The following is an 18,905-nucleotide window of genomic DNA, read 5'->3' as shown; positions in this document are numbered from 1 at the left end:
AATGTGCAATATCCTCGTTGAACTAGGAAGGACAAAACAATATTTGGGGTGATGTAGGGGAAAAGAAGTTGATTAGGCTGCACTTTGTGTCTGTTATTTTGGCTAATCGCTTATTAGGTATATTAGTTTGTTATACAGGCATCAACGATGTTTACTGCTCCCTGTTATCCTTGCTGCTACGTACCTTATGGTCAGCCCCATGTACAGAGCAAAAAAGGTTGAGAAGCTACTTTTCAAACAGGTATTCCCTTGTTGGATACTAAGTTATTTATTGCATACCGCTTGTTAGAAGGAATGATGGAACATATCTGTGTAATCGCCGCCTTGAAAAACATAAATTTAAGAAGCATTTAAAAATAACAGTAATTTCGCTGGCTAATTCACCTTCCTCTGATTCATGATAAAGAGAATGAAAAAGTGGCTTTGCTTCGGTGGTCACAGATAGACTAAGGGCAATACATTAGTTATCTGAATTAGGTCTTGGCAATGCTCCAAAGAGTCCTTGGTGTTTATTAAGCTTAGCTTCTAAAGAAGATGATGTTCCTGACAATTGTCTATCATGGTGTTTATTAAGCTTCACTTCTCAAGCAGAATGATCTCTGCTTTGATATGATTGAACTTCACTCGCAGAGGAATAAGAATATAAATCTGCCTACATTCAGACCTAACAAGATTTCTCCTTCGCAGCAATTCTGAAAACAAGCAATCACATCCCTGTTACTATACTCAGGAACTGACACACGTGCCACGTAATCCTCGTGTCTCCCTCCCAACATAAGAGGGATAGTTGTAGTGCAGTGTAAGCTATATCCTCAGCAATGGTGAGAAATGCTGTTAACTGAAATGGCATAGATGACAGTTTTTTTTTCTCATGAGATTTATGTGGAAAACTGAATGAACTTTGAGATCTATGTGCATTCATGCCATTATTTGTTAACTTTGAGATTTATGTGCATCCATGCCATTGTTTTCTCATAGATGACAGATTTATTTTCCTAGAGATTTATATGCATTCATGCTATTATTTGTTAACTGAAAGAACTGTGAGAAGTGTTGGCACCTCTTGTGTGCACAAAAGTCCTACATATACCACTCTTAGAACCTTTTTTTACACTGCTTGTGTGGTAGAAAATGCTTCCATGCCTGTTTTATCCACCGCAAACGTTGAATCAATGAGAAAAAAAAACCTGTTTGATCATAATTACACAAACCACCTTTTGCCAATACCTTGTTCCTCTCTAGTTTCAGCAAACTCCTCGATACAGATGAACGTTGTATCAAACGCTTTGCAGCCGCGGTACTACCATACAACAGTTAAAGAGATGATCTTCTAGCCCTATCTGGAGGCTGTTTAGTTACTATATATGCATCATTTGCCATATCTTCATGTTGCGTTGTTTGAATTTCCTGGGCTGAATTGGCTATAGACTAGCTACATCAGCTACACGTTGCGTTGTTGGAAACCAGCTTGAGGGATTCAAGATGACTTAGAAACTCTAATCTTGGAAAAAGAACACACCTACCCATTCCATGAATAACCAAATGTAGAGTGGAAAAGGTCTCCAAATTAGCTAACTGTGATTTAGCAAGTGATTCATCCATGTTCCCCTCGGAGCTCCCACCTTTTTGCTCCCTTGGTGACTCGAACTCACAACCTTAAGGTTGGAAGTGAGGGTGCTTACTATCCGAGCAAAACTCCCTCTTGTCTATTTGCTTATGCCTTATGGTGACTAACAAACAAATTAGAATTTTACTTGGTAGTATGAGTTTACAGTAACCAATTTGTATAACAGAAATACAAAACATCAATGACCAAGCGATCATTTTACACTGTTGGAAGCAAACCATTCTCATAATCAAGATAAACTATATTTAATCTTGTACTACAATCTTACCGATAGTATGTCCAACAATCTCTTACTTCACCATTACAAATGACAAGATATAATGTGTATCTACCTACAATGATAAACTTCCCGCAAGATTTGTGCAAGCACATCACCATTACAATGACAAAGCAACCTGTTGCTAACAAACATCTGCTCCTAGAGTATGACAAAAAGGAACATGAGGCAAGATAATACTTGAGATTCACGAGATCCGTTCTCTAGCAGATTTATATCATGTCTCAGTTTGAGGAAACTGAAACATCATCTGGGGTAGAATGAGCTGTGAGAAATGTTTGCAATTGAAGCTGAATCATCTCCATGGGGATGAGATGGGGTATCCCAAGGGTCATGAAGCTCCATAGTTTTCTCATCTACAAAGGGAGGATTAGTTGGTGCAGGTAACTCTTCTTCTTTCTTTACTAGCATCTGCAATGCCTTAGACATAGACGGTCTTAATCCCGGAATCTCTTGTGTGCACAAAAGTCCTACATGTACCACTCTTAGAACCTCCTTTTTTACATTGCTTGTGTGATAGTTGTGCAGCATTAGATTTGGATCAAACAGTTCCTCTACTCTCGCATGCTGAAAATGCTGCCACGTCTGTTTCATCCACGACAGTAGTTAAATCAATGAGCAAAACATTCTTGTCTGCAATTGTATAGATTCAAGTAACTAGAAGAATTGGTTCACAACTTACAATGGAAATTAAACTGTCAGAGTATTCAGTGTTTTTGCTTCTGTTATTCTGCCTTCCGGTAACAATCTCCAATAAAAGAACACCAAAGCTGTAAACATCTGCCTTTTCAGTTAATTGACCATGAGCTAAGTATTCTGGTGCCATATAACCTCTGTAAGGGAAATAACAGCAAATTAACCATATGAGATAACTAATTACACTGCTGGCTGCTAATGTTTCACGAACATAAGTTTTGAGCTATGATTTATATGGTAAAAGTAAGGAATCACTAACAAAGTCCCAGCTATAGCGGTGCTTATGTGACTCTTGTCTTCTTGGAAAGATCTGGCCAACCCAAAGTCAGCAATTTTTGCTCTGAGCCTCGAATCCAACAGGATGTTGCTGGCTTTTATATCTCTATGAATAATCCTCGTTCTATTGTTTTCGTGGAGGTACACCAAGCCTTCTGCAGTCCCTATAATGATGTCAAATCTTTTCTCCCAATTCAATGTTTTGCCTTTGGTAGAGTCTGCCAATTTCAACATACAGGGTGAATTCTATTAATTTCATGCCAGTAAGAATCGAGTGTGTCAAAGTCACAAAGTCTTCTACATACCAAAGATAAACCGATCAAGACTCTGGTTTGGGAGGAACTCATATACAAGAAGGCTTTCAGGTCCAGAACAGCTGCATCCTAATAACCTTACTAGATTTTTGTGCTCAACACTGCTAATAATATTGACTTCATTGTAAAAATCTGCAGCTCTGTGTTTGTTGTTGAAGAACAGCCTTTTGACAGCTATCTCTCTCCCGTCTTGTAGAACTCCCTACAATATAATAAGCATATTATAGATTTACTCTGATGTGATTATGTGAATAAACTGAAAACATAGAAGATGTTAATGAGCTAAGCATTTTTAGCTCACTACCTTATAAACTGTGCCAAATCCACCTTGCCCGAGCTTGTTCGCCTCATCAAAAGATGCGGTGGCTTTCTCAAGAGTTGAATACTTGAAGTTCAGGCTGCTGTCGTTAAGGGTCTTCACTAACTTCTCCACATCATTGGAACCTGAAAATCTCAAACTCCTAAGTTGCTTTAAGAGGCATTCAAAGCTAAAGCCTTAGGCTGAATATCACCAAAATGTTTTACCTTTTCTCTTCTTCTGTATTTGTTTGTTCTTCCACATATAAAAGGCGATAATAGCTCCCAGTACGAAGACGACCACAGCACTAACAACAGCAATTACAATCACTACCACTGAAAATCCGTCAATATATCAGCTACATGATCTAGATAACAGTTTCGGTGATTGACTTAAAGGAAAAAGGAAGAAGACAAAGTAAAGATTACCATTTGGCGATGAGTCTTCACTGCTAGCAATGGCATTAAGAAAATTAATATCCGAGTACCTCAGGAAGCATCCAGTGTACAACGCTCGTCCTTCTGACCATGGTAAGCACCCCATCATAGAGGCAGATGCATTTTCCAAACAGGCTCGGCACGAGTTAGCACTCAGTGTTTTCCAGCAATCAGCTAGGACATAAGCTGTCTCGTTCGTTGCCCCAGGCACTGCCAATTCAGCACGGGCATAGCCATTATTGTTTGGTGCATTAGTAACCGCCTGCTGAACAGCCCGCCTAGCCGTTTGTTGGAACAAAGAATCCTTTCTGGTTCTATTTCCACAAACATGTCTGTCCTCAGGTCCTAAATACTGGTGATCAAACGTGTAATTCTCAGCCCGCATAAAGCATCCATCTAGATAAATTCGACCTCCATTGAAAGGAAAACATTGAGGAAGGACAGTTCGAGCTTCAGCATAGCATAGGACACAGTCAAGTAAAGAAAGATCCCCATAACACTGTGCTAGTCCATAGTTAGCATCCAGTCCACTCCCGGTGAGTGCAATTCCATAGCCTTGAGTTCTCATTTGATCACTTATCTTCTCCATTGTGGCAACAAAATTCGGGACAAAAGTTGTTGTATTATGTTCAAGTTGCGTACTACATATGATCTGGACCGTCTGAGATCTTGGTTCTGCCTCTGATACATTTGGTAGAAGTAAAATCGACAGAACGACAAATAACCTATATGCAACTAATGTCACTGCTTTCTCCATTGCGCGACTGCAAGATCTAATAAGTGAAATCAATCAAATATTAGAACATCAAATCGCTGCATTTAAAAGCATTATTGAACTATTGTTTTCTTTCATGAATATGTTGAATAATATGGAAAAAATGAAGAAATGATGAGGTAGCTTCATTTTCATAACCAAAATGTTGTCAACAAAGTCAAAAAAGGGAACCAGAAATATTCATGGTTGAATGTTGAAACTACTGCAGCATCCTATATTAGACTAAGATTAGATTTGTACACACTGAAAATGTAAAAAATATTGGGCAAAAAGGGCATAATATACTCTTTGACTTTGTAATAGAACTGATATATCCTTGTTAAAAAATATTGGGCAAAAAGGGCATAATATACTCATTGAGGGGAGGTTTGTCCAAGTCCATATAATAAAGAATGACAAAAGTCTCATATTGGTGGTTAATGAGATGGTGGACTCCTTAAAAAAGGCTTGGGCAATCTTCCTCCCTTTGAGCTAGTTTTTGGAGTGTGAGTTAGGCATAAGACCTAGTTTACCATATATATCTTCGTCATCTAATAAATATAGCATATTTAGTCTTTGCATTAACAAACTCATATTTATTTAATTAAAAAAATAATCTAAAATTGGCTTTTTAATTTAAAAAGATATCACGAGCCTTAAAAAATAATTTCACTCATTTTTTTAGTTGGATTGGAGAGGTAAAAAAATGAGTGAGGTAATTTTTTAAAGTCGCATAACGTTTTAGAAATTAAAAGACCAATTTTAGGATTACTTTTTTTTTTAACTCAGTAAATATAAGTTTGTTAACAAGGGTAAACAATACTCTATTTGTTAGACGACAAGAGTATATATATGACATTTTTTTAACAAAAAATATATCAACTCTAAATCAGAAAGTTGAACAATATAATTCCCCCCTTTCCAAAAAATAATTTTTTTTCCATGTTACTAAATACCACTTATTTTAATAATCTAACTTTCAATATATAAAAGTTAAACTCATCAATTTGAAAAGTATATAGTAGTATAAAATAGGAGAGAGAGTTGAGAATTGTGTTACATCTAGAAACAAAAGAGAGGTCAGCATTGATGATTATACCAAAAAAACCAACTAACATTGATTTTCATGGAGTATGTAAAAAGTAAGACCCCACCTCAATCACAGCTTGGCACAAGCTAGATAATATAATAACAATAATAATTAAAAAGACTAAAATACCCCCAATTGACCAATTTTCAGAACTTTACTCCCCATCTTCAAAAATTCATCTTTCATATATCTTAATCATATTAGAAGAAATTAAGATATAGTAATTGCATCAAAAATTACAAAATCCTCAGAATTGAACTGAATACAGAGAATTCTCAATTTGAGCAGTTTCTTTGGAAAAACACATAACAGAAAAAAGTGAAATCAAAAGACACTTAAAACTCAAAAATCTTACCTTTCGATCGTGAAAAATCGATTTGTTGAGAAAGATGGCTGTAGAAAATTATATTGCAGATGCTTTAGGAACTCTGATAAAGAACAGAGGACAGTGACAAAGAAGAAAAAAAAAAAAAAAGGAGTATAAATAAAGGAATGTATAATTGGATGAGGAAATATTAAATGAGAGATGAGTTTTAAGGAGAAGAAGTGGATATTTCTCAATTTAAATTAAAAATGAGGAGCTAATGGAAGACTCTTTTAAATAACGCGCTTCTATTAACCGAAATCGGAATCAATTTTATGATTGAATAGTAAAATGATACTTTATCCATTTTATTTTATGTGGTATTGTTATTATTTTTAGTTTGTCTAAACATAAATGTTATTTTATTATAATAAATTCTTTTTTAATAATTTATAATCATATAAATATCTAAAAATTATTTTAAACTATAATTTTCAAAAGTTTTTTTTTTTTCTTCTTGAATACATTATCAAGTTAAATAATGTCATATAAAATAAAACGAGAGGATCCTTAGTAATAGAAATTCGGAAAGGGTGGGGGACTGGGGGTCACATTAGACGGCTGGGTTAAATACGTGAATTTGAAGCGTTTTTTTAAGTTAAATTTTTTAATTTAATATGTTAATAAGATAAATTATTTTTTACACAATTGTAACAAACTTAACTTATTTTATGTAGCTCTTTGCCTTATGTTTCAAGTTACTGATTTTTTTATTTTTTGTAAGGATAGTTGCTTTTGATTATTTTTAAGTAATTTGATTGTGTATGAAAATTAAGTTGTCAATGTGTAGAAGTAAATACTAGTATTATATGATTTAATTTATATATATGGGCAACATGGCGATGTAAAAAAAACTATTGCACTATTACTCACGTATCTTAAACTATATAATAAACTATAATATATAATAGTTAGTTATATGTTTAGTTTTCAGGTTATTAATATATTTTTAATGGATGGTTATTTGTAATTTTTTTTACGTGAATTAAACGTGTAAAAAACTAATTAAACTGATAGTATAAAGAGGTTAAACTTAAAAACTAGATACTAATAATGTAAACATTCCTACATGTTCAGTATATTAACCTACTCCAACAGGGTATCCATTCTCTTTTCTGAATATATAAATATATTTATTTCGGTCAAAGATTTGTTATTTTTATGAGATTAAACTAGAGTTATTATGAAGTCAAAAGTTGATGAAGTTATAAAACTAAATATTTTTGCATTTATTGTTATTATACTATTTATTCTAATTTTGATGATTTTTCACTTATCATTTATCATGATTTATGTCAAGACAATCCGTCAAAATAATTAATTTAAATAAAATTTGACTTCTGAATTTTGGGTCAAAATTGTCTAATGGAATTAGAAAAATTAACTACACATAAATATTAACTTTAAAAATTGATTATTTTTAAGTGATTTGATCGTATATGAAAATTAATTTGTCAATATATAAAAGTAAATACTAGTATTATATGATTTTTAACTTGTAAACATGAAAAAGTAAAACTAAAAAGTTGCACTATTATTGCATTTTAAACTATAATAGTATGTTATATATCTTAGTTTAATTTTCAGGTTGTGCATCCATTTATTAATGAATATTTATGTGTACTTATTTTTTAAGTGAATTAAAAGACGTAAAAAAAAGCTTCAAATAATTACACTATATACTAATTATGTAAATATTCCTACATATGATGTATATTAATCCAACTCCAACAGGGTAAAAACACATAGTGACACTTGCCTAGTACATTATATTAATATTCTTTTGTTTGGTTAACTATATTAATATTCATTTATTGAATTTATCGATCAAAGATTTGTTATTTTTATGTAATTAAACCTGAGTTATTGCAAACTAAAAAATTGACGAGATTATAAAACTAAATATTCTTACATTTATTATTACTATACTATTTATTCTAATTTTGACAATTTTTCATTTGTCATTTACAGAAAAACAATCCGTTAAAATAATTATTTATGAATTGATTTAATTCATAAAGTTTGACTTCTGAGTTCTTGATCAAAATTGTTGATTGAAGTTATGAAAACTAATTACACATTATTCACTTTAAAAGATAAATAGTTTTTAAATATTTGATCGTATATGAAAATTAATTTGTTAAATATAGAAGGAAATACTAATATCATATAATTTAATTTGTATACATGACAATTTTTTTTTAAAAAAAGAGTTGCACTATTATTGTATTTCAAACTATAATAGTAAGTTATGATTTTGTCACCCCTAATTTTTTTGAATTTTTTTTTCTCTTTATTTTTTTTTTTTTTTTTTGACAGCACAAGGTAAATTATCTTCTTAAAAATGAAGAGATTATAAGTTTAATTTCATGGTCTAAAATAAACTACTCCTACACACACAAAATTAATCATGGTAAATTGCAATTTGTTTATGTTTATTATTTATAGGTTCTTTTATCAGACTATTATATTGATAGGATAATTAATCAAATGAAACCAGCGACTACTTGTCAATTGTCATCTAGTGTATCCTATGGTTTTCTTAATTCGAAAAATATGATGTTTAATCTTACACAATTTTTTTTTACAATTAATAATTGACTTATGTGTCCTGATATTTAATTGTATATATAAATTAATTGTTAACACTTTGTTGTCATCCATTTAATCTGTTTAGTCCACACCTTGGCCCACCATTTAATTTTACCTACTTGTCTCCAACACATGATGTAGACTCTCATGAACTTCTAGCTTCATCTAAAACATCTTCCCCAACAAAAAAAAAAAAAAAAACATCTTGGAATGCCTGGTTTGCTACCTAGTAAACATGACATTTAGGGCTATAGTGGAGTCTTTTTTTTGGCAAAGGCTTCCTTATTGTAATCTATAAATAGTCGATCTGTGTCTCATTTGTAAGAGTATTCTGATTCAAGCAATACAATGATAATCTACACTTTTGTTGGGTACTAAACATATCTTATTTTATCTTAGTTCTTATTTGCATCTTTATACGATGTTGTTCTCGAAGTCAGGGCCAGAACTCTCGAACTCACTTATACACACTCCGGAAACATTTGAAATTGACTCTTTTACTCTTTAAGCTGCTTTATTACATTAAACTTATATACTTTGCCTTAGTTAATAATTAATAATCAAACTGCTAAATTAAAATGCGTGCACTTGACCTCTTATGACTTCAATTGTATCGATTTTAGGGTAAACAAAAAACCATCACCTTTTTAGACACAAAATTTCAGTTATTCTAGAAATTTATCATTGGTATTGTTGTTGCGACTTCTTTTCTAGTTGACACATAAGTTGGGATTGTGTGCAGAAATGACCTTTTCTGGGGGTCACTCTTTAAATTGTGTCCCCTTTTAGTTTAGTGGCTATATCTGTAAGAAAAAGAAATTCATCCAACTGTTTCTAAATGCCAAATTTAGCTCACTGGTTTAACAACTAACCGTATCCAAACAGTTGCTCCAAAAAAGGCCACCATATGCAAAAAATGTTATTGAAGTGAAATTTGCTACCATTGCACAAATTAAAACTCTAATTTATTCACTCTTCCACTATTATTACAATTATTACTAATCAGGGGTGAAGCCACATAGGATCAAGGGGTTCATTTGAATTCTATTTTATTTTTCACCCTAAAACTGTCATATATTAATTCATTCTGGACATAATATGTCCAAAGGAAAGTTTGGCATCGTTTCCAATCCAAGTTGGGAATAGTCTTTCCCAAGAAAATTTTCGCAACAAAGAAATTGAGAACTTAGCTACGTTGTGAGCTACAACATTAAACCTTCTAGGAATATGTACAAACACGATATGCTCTAGAGATACAGACATATTCCAAATATCTTCACAAACTACATCTATGTCCCACGTAGTCTTCACTTTTTTCTTCAATACATCTACAACACTTTTTGTATCAAAGAGGACATAGAGCTTCATCCATCCATGTTGTATCGCTTTTTCCATAGATGTTCTTATTGCACACACTTCAGCAATCATAGACTTCCCAACAAACTGGATCCATGGGCATGAAGCAAAACACTCTTGCTATCCATAGCAACCAAACCAATGCTTGCCTTCTTTGATTCAACTTGTAACCCTGCATCAACAAATAAACATATCCAATCTTCAGGAACTCTTACTTGATAGTCAGAATTTTCTTGAAAACTTGAATTTGAAGAATTTGCAAGCACTATATCAAGATATTCATTATATTCAAATAAAGTTTTCGCCACTATATCTGGAGGGTCGGTTAATTCGTTATTAAAACTCCAAAGATTCTTAGATTTTCAAATATGCCATATAATCATTACTGTCAAATTCAAAACACTAGCGGAATTGGGACATTTTTTGCCTTATTAATCTTTTCATTCCACCACAAAGAAAAGTCAGTAATATTGGCAAGATCATTCCAGTTAATGGGGCTCATTTATTTGTGAATCCCGACACTTGAAAAATATGTGTTACACAGTCTCATCTTCTAAATCACATCTTTTACAAATACTATTGACATGATTTAGTCGTTTGTTTATAATAGATATTGAACATTTTTTGACTTCTTTCTATGTTTATCATATATTGAACCTCCTTAATGAAAATCTTTTATGTTTATTTATTATAATTATGATTAATTAGGGGCAAATCTAGATAGGGTCAAGGAGTTCATTTGAATTCTCTTCAGCCAAAAATGACACTATTATTACAATTATTATTAATCAGGGCGAAGTCAGATAGGGTCGAGAGGTTCATTTGAATTTTCTTCAGCAGAAAATGACATTGTTTAAACAAGGTTAAATTATCTTTTATGTATATATAGTAGATATTGAATATTTTTTTGACTTCTTTCTCTATTTATTTATTCATGTCTTAAACTCCTTAATATAAATCTTGATTCCATCACCGAACGTAATGCAACGTTAAGGAGATCTAGAGCATCTATTTTGGCATTTAACAAAGACTTGTTGGACTGACTTTTTATTTTCTTAAAATCTGATCTTCCATAATTTAAGCATGAACTACTGCTATAATCATATGCCTTCTTATTTTATGCCACACTTGTACGTTTTATAATATTTCTTTTACCCAATTTGTGCGATACTTAGCTGTAGGTTTAGCCAATATAAATCACTAAAGGAGTAAGGACTACTTGGTGTCAATTGAAATTTTCAAATATAACTAGTACTATATACTCCTAATAAATATTTTTTTAAGTAAATTATTGAGTCAATATGAGTCAAGTAAAATGAAACGGACGGAATAACATTTTCTTCAAAACAATTATTTAGGCGATGCCCACTATCTCTAACGTGACACTATTCAAGTCAACCATGTTAACATTTTCAAAGTCGCCCACCTTTTTTTTCAAAGTCTTCCACCTCCATGCTTGTTTTGGAGAGTTATTTTTTTTTTAACACTTAATATTATAATAACATTCTCTTGTCCTAGATAGTATTCAACCGTTGTAATGAAATGGTACATAAAAGTCTATGTTTTGGTTTATCTAGAGAAAGATATTATTAGGTAAAAATAAAACAGTTGACCAAAATTGATATTTAAACTTGACTAGTGATTACTTGAATATGGGAGGTTTAAATTTGTTTGATGAAATATTGATTGATTCTTAATTTGGTAAAATGCAATGTGAAAAAAACTTAACCACTCTCGATGTATACTATTGTCACGATTTAGTCCACTGAATCGCGTGATCACCTACTCTAACAATTACATAGATGAATCACTATTACTTAATTTAAAACGGGAAATACGAAAGTAAATAAAACATAAGAAATCTTTTGAAAGTTTGAAATGAAAGTGAAAATTGAAGTCTAAGAATCATCTTTAAACAATCAACTGAAAACCCTTCCGTCTAAACAGGTACAATAGCTACTAAGAGAGTGTAATACACCAAAAATGTGACACAACTTCCATCTAGAGGAACGAAAGAATAGAAGTTGTCGGAGATCATCATCGTCTTCTCCTAAGAAACATCACTGATCATACAACCAGACTATGCCAAGTGGCATAACAAGAGTTGTATCAATACGAACAACACGTACTGGTAACCATCATCAATCGACCCAAATCTACCACCTAATATAAAGTAGACATTCAGAAGGAAACATGCAATATGAAAGTTACACCACCCCAGTAATTTCTTGCCCCCATGCTTGTACCATCCCAGGTATGACGCCCATAAACTAGTACCCATAAATCCAGCTTCCTACCTGGTTCCGCTGTCAACTCCACCAAATGATGTTTTTTTTTTACCTATATATATCCAAGTTTATTCTTTTAGAGAGTAAGATCAATCAAATTTTCTTCTTTTATATTTTAATGTGTTGAGTTTTTTCTAATTTAATCTTTTATTAGATTTTGACTCCTAATTTTATGCTAGAAAAACATGTTTGAATCTTGAAAAATATATTTTTATACCGATATTCTTACGGATAGTGTCTTAGCATGTCTCAAACTTTGAGAATTTTCTACAATTTGTGTGACCAAATGTTTTTCCAAAATTTACAACAAAGTTTGACCTCCTCATATGGGACCTGCCCCAAATTTTTCAATAATATTATCATATGATGTGCAAGTACACTAATCTTTAATACAAGACTAAAAATAGATTAGCATAGATAATCCACAAGACAAATCCAATTGACTTCACGTACTAGATTCCTCCTAGGTCAATGTACATGATACAAAAATGTTGACAATGTTGACTGTCTTTATTGTAATACTTCAAACAATTTGCAATAGTTAGTGTCTTCTTTAAGATGCAATAGCTGTCAAGAGGAAGTATATTAAATGATTGTGATGCCCAAGTTAAGAAGTACAAATTAACTGTCCACATTATATCACAAATTCACCATCTTTAACTTTATTGATGTGAAAAGGAAAAGTCTACTTTCTCCACCCCACGAATGAGAAAAAAAGGTCATAGAAACACATCCTCTTTTTGCGACATCTAAAACTGAAAAATCTCATTCCATCCCATCCTATCACATTCCTTGAGTGTTTTATCATCTGTCCGTTTTAATTGATGTGATATTTTTATAGTTTAGCATTAAGTTTAAGAAAGAAAGAAAGAGAGATTTTTAAAATAGAGATTAACAAGTATTCAGTAAGAATGGACAAAATTACATGGTCAGTTTAATATTATTGAACAATTTGGGGCAGGTCCCTTATTGAACAAAATTGCACAGTCAATTTACTTCTAAAATTACACAGTCAGTTTACATGGTTAATATAATAACTAAAAAAGAAATATCATTAATTTTGTTATTTCTAAACATAAACAGAATGTGTAATTCTGTTGTCCATTGTCAATGTATATTAGTTAATCTCTTAAATCATTTCACCAAAAATAAAAAGGAAATTTTAAAATTCGTTATTTCAAATTATGAAAATGTGACTTCTTCTTTTTTAATAAAACAGATTAAAAAGTAAAATATACCACATAACTTGAGACAAAAGAGTATCTCATAAGTTGGAGATAAATTGGACTTGCCTTAGCAATTATATATACCTTTGCTTAATATAATAACTAAAACAAATATGATTAATTTTGTTAATGTTGCACTTTTGATTCTTTAATTATTAGTACATTCTAATTTTAAGTTTTGTGAAATTTCTCAAAACATACTTCGCCTTTGATTAATTAATAAGGGTGTTTAGGGTCCAATTTGTATATTTAGATTATTTTTAGAATTATAATACTATTACATATGGAGTAATGAACTAATGATACAAATTTAATATAACAATTTTGTTAATAATGATTTAATGTTTACTAATTAGTTTAAACTTTTCAATATTAATTAGAAGCATTTATATTCACACAAATATTATGATATGCTTATAATTACAAATTACAAATCCTAATAGCTAGAAAAATATTATGACATATTTAACGCACAAATATAAATTCCTTATCGACTCGATCAAGACCACATAAATTGAAATAGAGAGCACCGGATTCCTTTTGAGTCAATGTACACACAACAACACAACTACTAGCATTTAAGTTCCACCAAGGTCAATGCCTTCTAAAATAAATAAACTATAAAGTGTTTGCTACAATAATACAACTCTTACCACTTTATAGTTTGGTCCATAAAGGGAATTTTGATTTTGAATCATTCAAATAGTTCCCTTCACACTATGCTAGATTGATTATAAAGTCATAAAACTAGAGTATATAGCTGTTGCGCATGTGCTCACAAACAAAAAATTCATAGAAATCAAAGCAATTACAGAGACTACACATTTTTGATATTTTAAATGGCATAATCAGGTCAATTGCAAGTGATTCTCTATGATAAGATTGTACTAGTAACTTAGATTAAATGGTAAGTAAACGGGTTAAATTATACCGATAATATAAAAATTCTTTACAGTGTTAGTGTAGATGTAATTGTAATGAATAGTTTCACCAATGCCTGTGACTTTAGGCAGGGGACTCTGAATAACCACTTCTAAGACAAGATGATGACAATTGTGGAGCATAATCCTTGATGAAAATTACTAACTCGAAAATTGAAAATCGAAAATCGAAAATCGAAAACAGTAGATATAGTTAATTGCAACTGCTGCAGATACTATACAAATTTTTTTACATTAGAAATGAAATAGCTCACTGGGGTATTCACAAAAGGAAGTTGACTAAATAAGACTATAAACATATCAGTAAAAAAAATGGAGAGTGAGTAGTGAGTACTAGTTAATCACAGAAAAAACTTGAGTTGGCTGAATAATTCACCTTCAAGAAGTTAGCCTTTGCTGAGAACAAAATCAAATACCAATTCCAGATGATCAACTTAGTTTATCTAGGCTCGATCCAACTCTCCGTCAATTTATTCCCAGAAGATTGTGTAGAGGAGCTTGGTTGACCGAAAAATCTTTTGCCATGCAGATTAAATGGACTAAATTCTGAACTACCAGAATTGAGGAATGGTGGCTGTGTTGGCTGAGGAATTTCATGGTTCTCGGTGAGCATTTTCACGACACTTGACATGGAGGGTCGTAGTTCTGCTGATGCTTGTACACAAAGAAGACCAACTTGAAGCAGTTTAGATGCTTCCTCTTTATTGAAGTTACCTTCTAATAAAGGGTCAACTGCTTCATAAGATTTCCCCATCCCATACAAGTTCCACAACTAGAAACCACAATGACATGAGTTGAGTAAATACTATTAACGTCCGTTAAGGAAAGAAGAAATATCACAAGAAACTACCTGCTGCAGAAGAGAATTAGTGTTCTTGAAAACATAATTGTTCTTCTTTCCACACACAACTTCGACAACAAGAACTCCAAAACTATATACATCAGCTTTTTCAGTCAGTATGCCACGTACAATGTACTCTGGAGCCATGTAACCGCTGCAATGCCAAATCGTATTAATTCAGCACTTTCTTAGTGTATTGATTAAAGAAAAAGTAACAAGTAACTGGAGAAAGGTATTGAACTTACAGAGTGCCAGCAATAGCTGTGCTAATGTGGCTCCTGTCTTCAGGAAATAACCTGACAAGACCAAAATCAGCTATTTTTGCCTTGAAATCTTCATCTAGAAGAACATTGCTCAACTTTATGTCACGGTGGATGATCCTTAATTCCGATTCTTCATGAAGATAAGCCAATCCCTCGGCAGTACCCAATACAATTTTGTATCTTTGACTCCATGTAAGTGGCTGAAGGTTCTTTGTGTCTGATTTAGTGCAAAACAAAGGCATTTAAATAACGAGATACGACTATACACCAATTTAAGATTTCATAAATTAAGGTGGATTGGATACTTACCAAAGACGTAATCCGCAAGACTATGATTGGGCACGTACTCATACACTAGAAGACTTTCCGGCCCTGTAATGCTGCAACCCAATAGCTTTACCAAGTTTTTGTGATGGATGCCGCTAATCAGATTGACCTCATTAAAGAAATGATCAACCCACTGCCTCGTATTGAAGAAGAGCCTCTTTATAGCAACAACCTGCCCATCTGGCAAGATCCCCTATTTCATGTATAAACACGACTATCGTCAGGCAAATCTTATTAGTATAAGAAAAATAAATATAATGTTCAAAGAGAATTACCTTGTAAACAGAACCAGAACCTCCTTGTCCCAATTTATTCGAGTTGTTAAAGTAATTAGCTGCCTTCTCAAGAGTTTCATAGGAAATATTCAGTTTTGATTTATTAACCGTTCTTATGAGAGCTCCTAGCTGCTTCTTCTCTACATCATCGAAGCAAATTCAAGTCAAATTTCCATTTGATCAATCAGACTTAAATGAGATTTCTTTTTTCAGAAAGAATGAAAATGATTTGACTTAAAAATTAGTACCTCTCTTTTGTTTCAGAACCTTCCTCCGCACAAAGAATGAAACAGCCGATACAAATAGCAAGAAAGCAGAAATACCCAGAGTTGTTGCAAGAATAACAGCCAAACGATTCGATCCTCCTGATAATTAATCATAATACGACAACATGAATGACATAATTTTGTATAAACATTTTATTTTATCACAGCTTTTAAAAGATTCATTGTCTGCATTTGCCTCAATGCTGATTCACTCTTCATTCATTTCATGTATATATATAAGTCAGCCATTTCAACTTATCAGATAACAAAAAGAAACATCATCACAAGTAATGTCTAGATAGTTATTAAATCCTGGAATGGAACTAAAATCCAAGAAATACAAACTACCACATTTTAAACAGATAACAAGAGCAACTTTTCAAGAAATGTCGAAATCACCTCGATTTCCAACCGCCGTTTTTCAAATCATTCCAAATGACAAAGTAGTTATCTTTTTTTTTAGAAAAAAAAAATAATTGGGCAGAACAAGTTGAACTTTTTCTTGCTCTACATCCAATAGTGTTAGGCTTGCAGCAAGTATCATTGCAAATCATACAAAAACAAAATTAAACATTTAAAATCATTGAATATTGGATAAGATTGAAATAACTCATGAAACCAAGAAACATCGCAAGCATATGTTAAATAAGATGATTACACAACTAAACATGATATCCGTAAAGATATATGACATTTGAGTCTAACTCAACTCCAAAAGCTAGCTCATCACGAGAGAATTGCTCAAGTCAGTCCCCAATGTGAAACTTTAACCATTCTAACACCCCTTCACGGTCAGACCCAGTGATACCATGTAAAGATATGACATATGTCATGCAAAAAGTACTATCTCTAATAGCTTACACTTTTAGACGAAATGATCGCACAACTAAACGAAACAATTTATTCATTTCATACATTCAAGAAAGAAAGAACATACCTCCATTTCCAGCAGGAGGAGTATCACTTGCAGAATTATTAAAGAACCTCTGAGTAGAATACCTAACATAACAACCAGTATTCAACACCCTCCCTTCTTCCTTAGGCGAACAAGAACTAATCTTCAAAACTGCATCAGAAAGACACCTTTGACAAGCACTTCCATTCACAAATTCCCAACATTGAGCTAACCCATAAACACTCAAATTCCCAGTACTCACAACTGCAGTCAAAAACCCATCATTCCTCAAACCCCCAAACTCCAAATCCCTCGCCAATTTCCCAACATTTTCACTAAACAAACTCTGATTCCCAGAAAAACTCGTGTTCCCACAGATCGTCCTATCAACGGAACTCAAACTTTCATTAAAAAATCTATAATAATCGTACCTTAGGAAACACCCATCATAATATAATCTCCCACCAGTAACTAATCTTTGAAAAGGTAAGCATCTTAAGATTTGAGTTTTGCACTGAGCAAAACAGAGATTACAATCTGTTTGTGATAAGTCCTTCATACATTCACCAAACGCATAAACTGTATTATTCCCTGTTCCGTTAATTACTGCTCCAAATTTGTCTCGCCCCACTAATGGTGTAATGGAATCCATGGCTTCTAGAAAAGTTGCTACATAAACTTGTCGATCGGATTGTGCAGCTGTTCTGTTTGTACAAATTAGAGCTGCTTCTGTTGCTCTTGGATCAGAAATTGAAAGATTTATGAATGAAAATAACGTAAATACAAAAACCCATTTCGATGAAAGCCCCATTAATGAAGAATTTGAAGGAATTAAGCTAAGAGAATTGAAATTTATGACGTAATTTAGAGGTTTATTATGAGCTACAACTTGCAGCTGGATGGAAGTTTACTTTATTTTGTTTTCTGTTAATTTGTTTTGTTTAGTTTGAATAAGAAGCCAATTTTTGTACAGTATGGTGAGTGGGCTCCATGAGCCATCGATGCTGACAACTTGGCAATTTTTTAAATTTAGTAAGATCTTGGCATTTATCTTGTTGACTTTGAAAAATTGAAAGCTACACCTTGTGATCTTCCTTTAAATTTATTACTCCCTCCGTCCCATTTTATATGAGGTACTTTGATTCGGTACGGAGTTTAAGAAAGAAAGAAAGACTTTTAAAACTTGTGGTTCACAATGAATGGTAGAAATTTGTGACTGTAAATTATTTCATTAAGGGTAAAATATATATTTTATAGTTAGATTGTTACTTTATATAGAAATGTGTCATTCTTTTTGGGATTGACTAAAAAGGAAAGTGAGTCATATAAATTGGGACAGAGGGAGTAATAAATTTCATTTAAAAACTCAGTTACAATTTATTCTGATTGAAGACGGAGAGAAGTATTAAAAATATTTTTAAATTTAATATGAATTATTAGTTTTATTTCTAAATTATTGATAGTCTTAAAAATACCTCTCTAGTTGATTCACTCAACTTAAC

General features: G+C 32.3%; 2 protein-coding genes across 2 annotated transcripts; both read right to left on the bottom strand.

Annotated features, from left to right (window-relative positions):
* Positions 1-1,767: 1,767 nt before the first annotated feature.
* On the bottom strand, positions 1,768-6,306 carry LOC125868217 (cysteine-rich receptor-like protein kinase 2). Its single transcript, XM_049548851.1, has 8 exons — positions 6,125-6,306; positions 3,917-4,698; positions 3,716-3,823; positions 3,495-3,634; positions 3,182-3,392; positions 2,860-3,094; positions 2,587-2,737; positions 1,768-2,489 (listed from the first exon to the last, which is right to left on the bottom strand). Exons 2-8 carry the CDS (start codon positions 4,680-4,682, stop codon positions 2,151-2,153), a joined length of 1,950 nt encoding a protein of 649 aa, XP_049404808.1. The 5' UTR covers positions 4,683-4,698; positions 6,125-6,306; the 3' UTR covers positions 1,768-2,150.
* Positions 6,307-14,708: 8,402 nt separating this feature from the next.
* Positions 14,709-18,324, bottom strand: LOC125869061 (cysteine-rich receptor-like protein kinase 3). Its single transcript, XM_049549622.1, has 7 exons — positions 17,446-18,324; positions 16,491-16,607; positions 16,243-16,382; positions 15,950-16,160; positions 15,623-15,857; positions 15,387-15,531; positions 14,709-15,308 (listed from the first exon to the last, which is right to left on the bottom strand). Exons 1-7 carry the CDS (start codon positions 18,212-18,214, stop codon positions 14,976-14,978), a joined length of 1,950 nt encoding a protein of 649 aa, XP_049405579.1. The 5' UTR covers positions 18,215-18,324; the 3' UTR covers positions 14,709-14,975.
* Positions 18,325-18,905: the final 581 nt, after the last annotated feature.

Source organism: Solanum stenotomum, chromosome 6 (genome assembly GCF_019186545.1).
Source record: "Solanum stenotomum isolate F172 chromosome 6, ASM1918654v1, whole genome shotgun sequence".
NCBI lineage: Eukaryota > Viridiplantae > Streptophyta > Magnoliopsida > Solanales > Solanaceae > Solanum > Solanum stenotomum.
Note: the sequence above shows the minus strand (reverse complement) of the source record. Positions and strands in the feature narration are given on the sequence as shown.

Coding starts and splice junctions, on each gene's coding strand:
- LOC125868217 (XM_049548851.1), bottom strand. CDS start 4,682: ATGGAGAAAGCAGTGACATTAGTTGCATATAGGTTATTTGTCGTTCTG. Junction 3,824..3,916: donor TGAAGACTCATCGCCAAATG/GTAATCTTTACT, acceptor ACGGATTTTCAG/TGGTAGTGATTGTAATTGCT. Junction 3,635..3,715: donor AATACAGAAGAAGAGAAAAG/GTAAAACATTTT, acceptor TGAGATTTTCAG/GTTCCAATGATGTGGAGAAG.
- LOC125869061 (XM_049549622.1), bottom strand. CDS start 18,214: ATGGGGCTTTCATCGAAATGGGTTTTTGTATTTACGTTATTTTCATTC. Junction 15,858..15,949: donor TCTTGCGGATTACGTCTTTG/GTAAGTATCCAA, acceptor GCACTAAATCAG/ACACAAAGAACCTTCAGCCA. Junction 15,309..15,386: donor CTAATTCTCTTCTGCAGCAG/GTAGTTTCTTGT, acceptor TGTGGTTTCTAG/TTGTGGAACTTGTATGGGAT.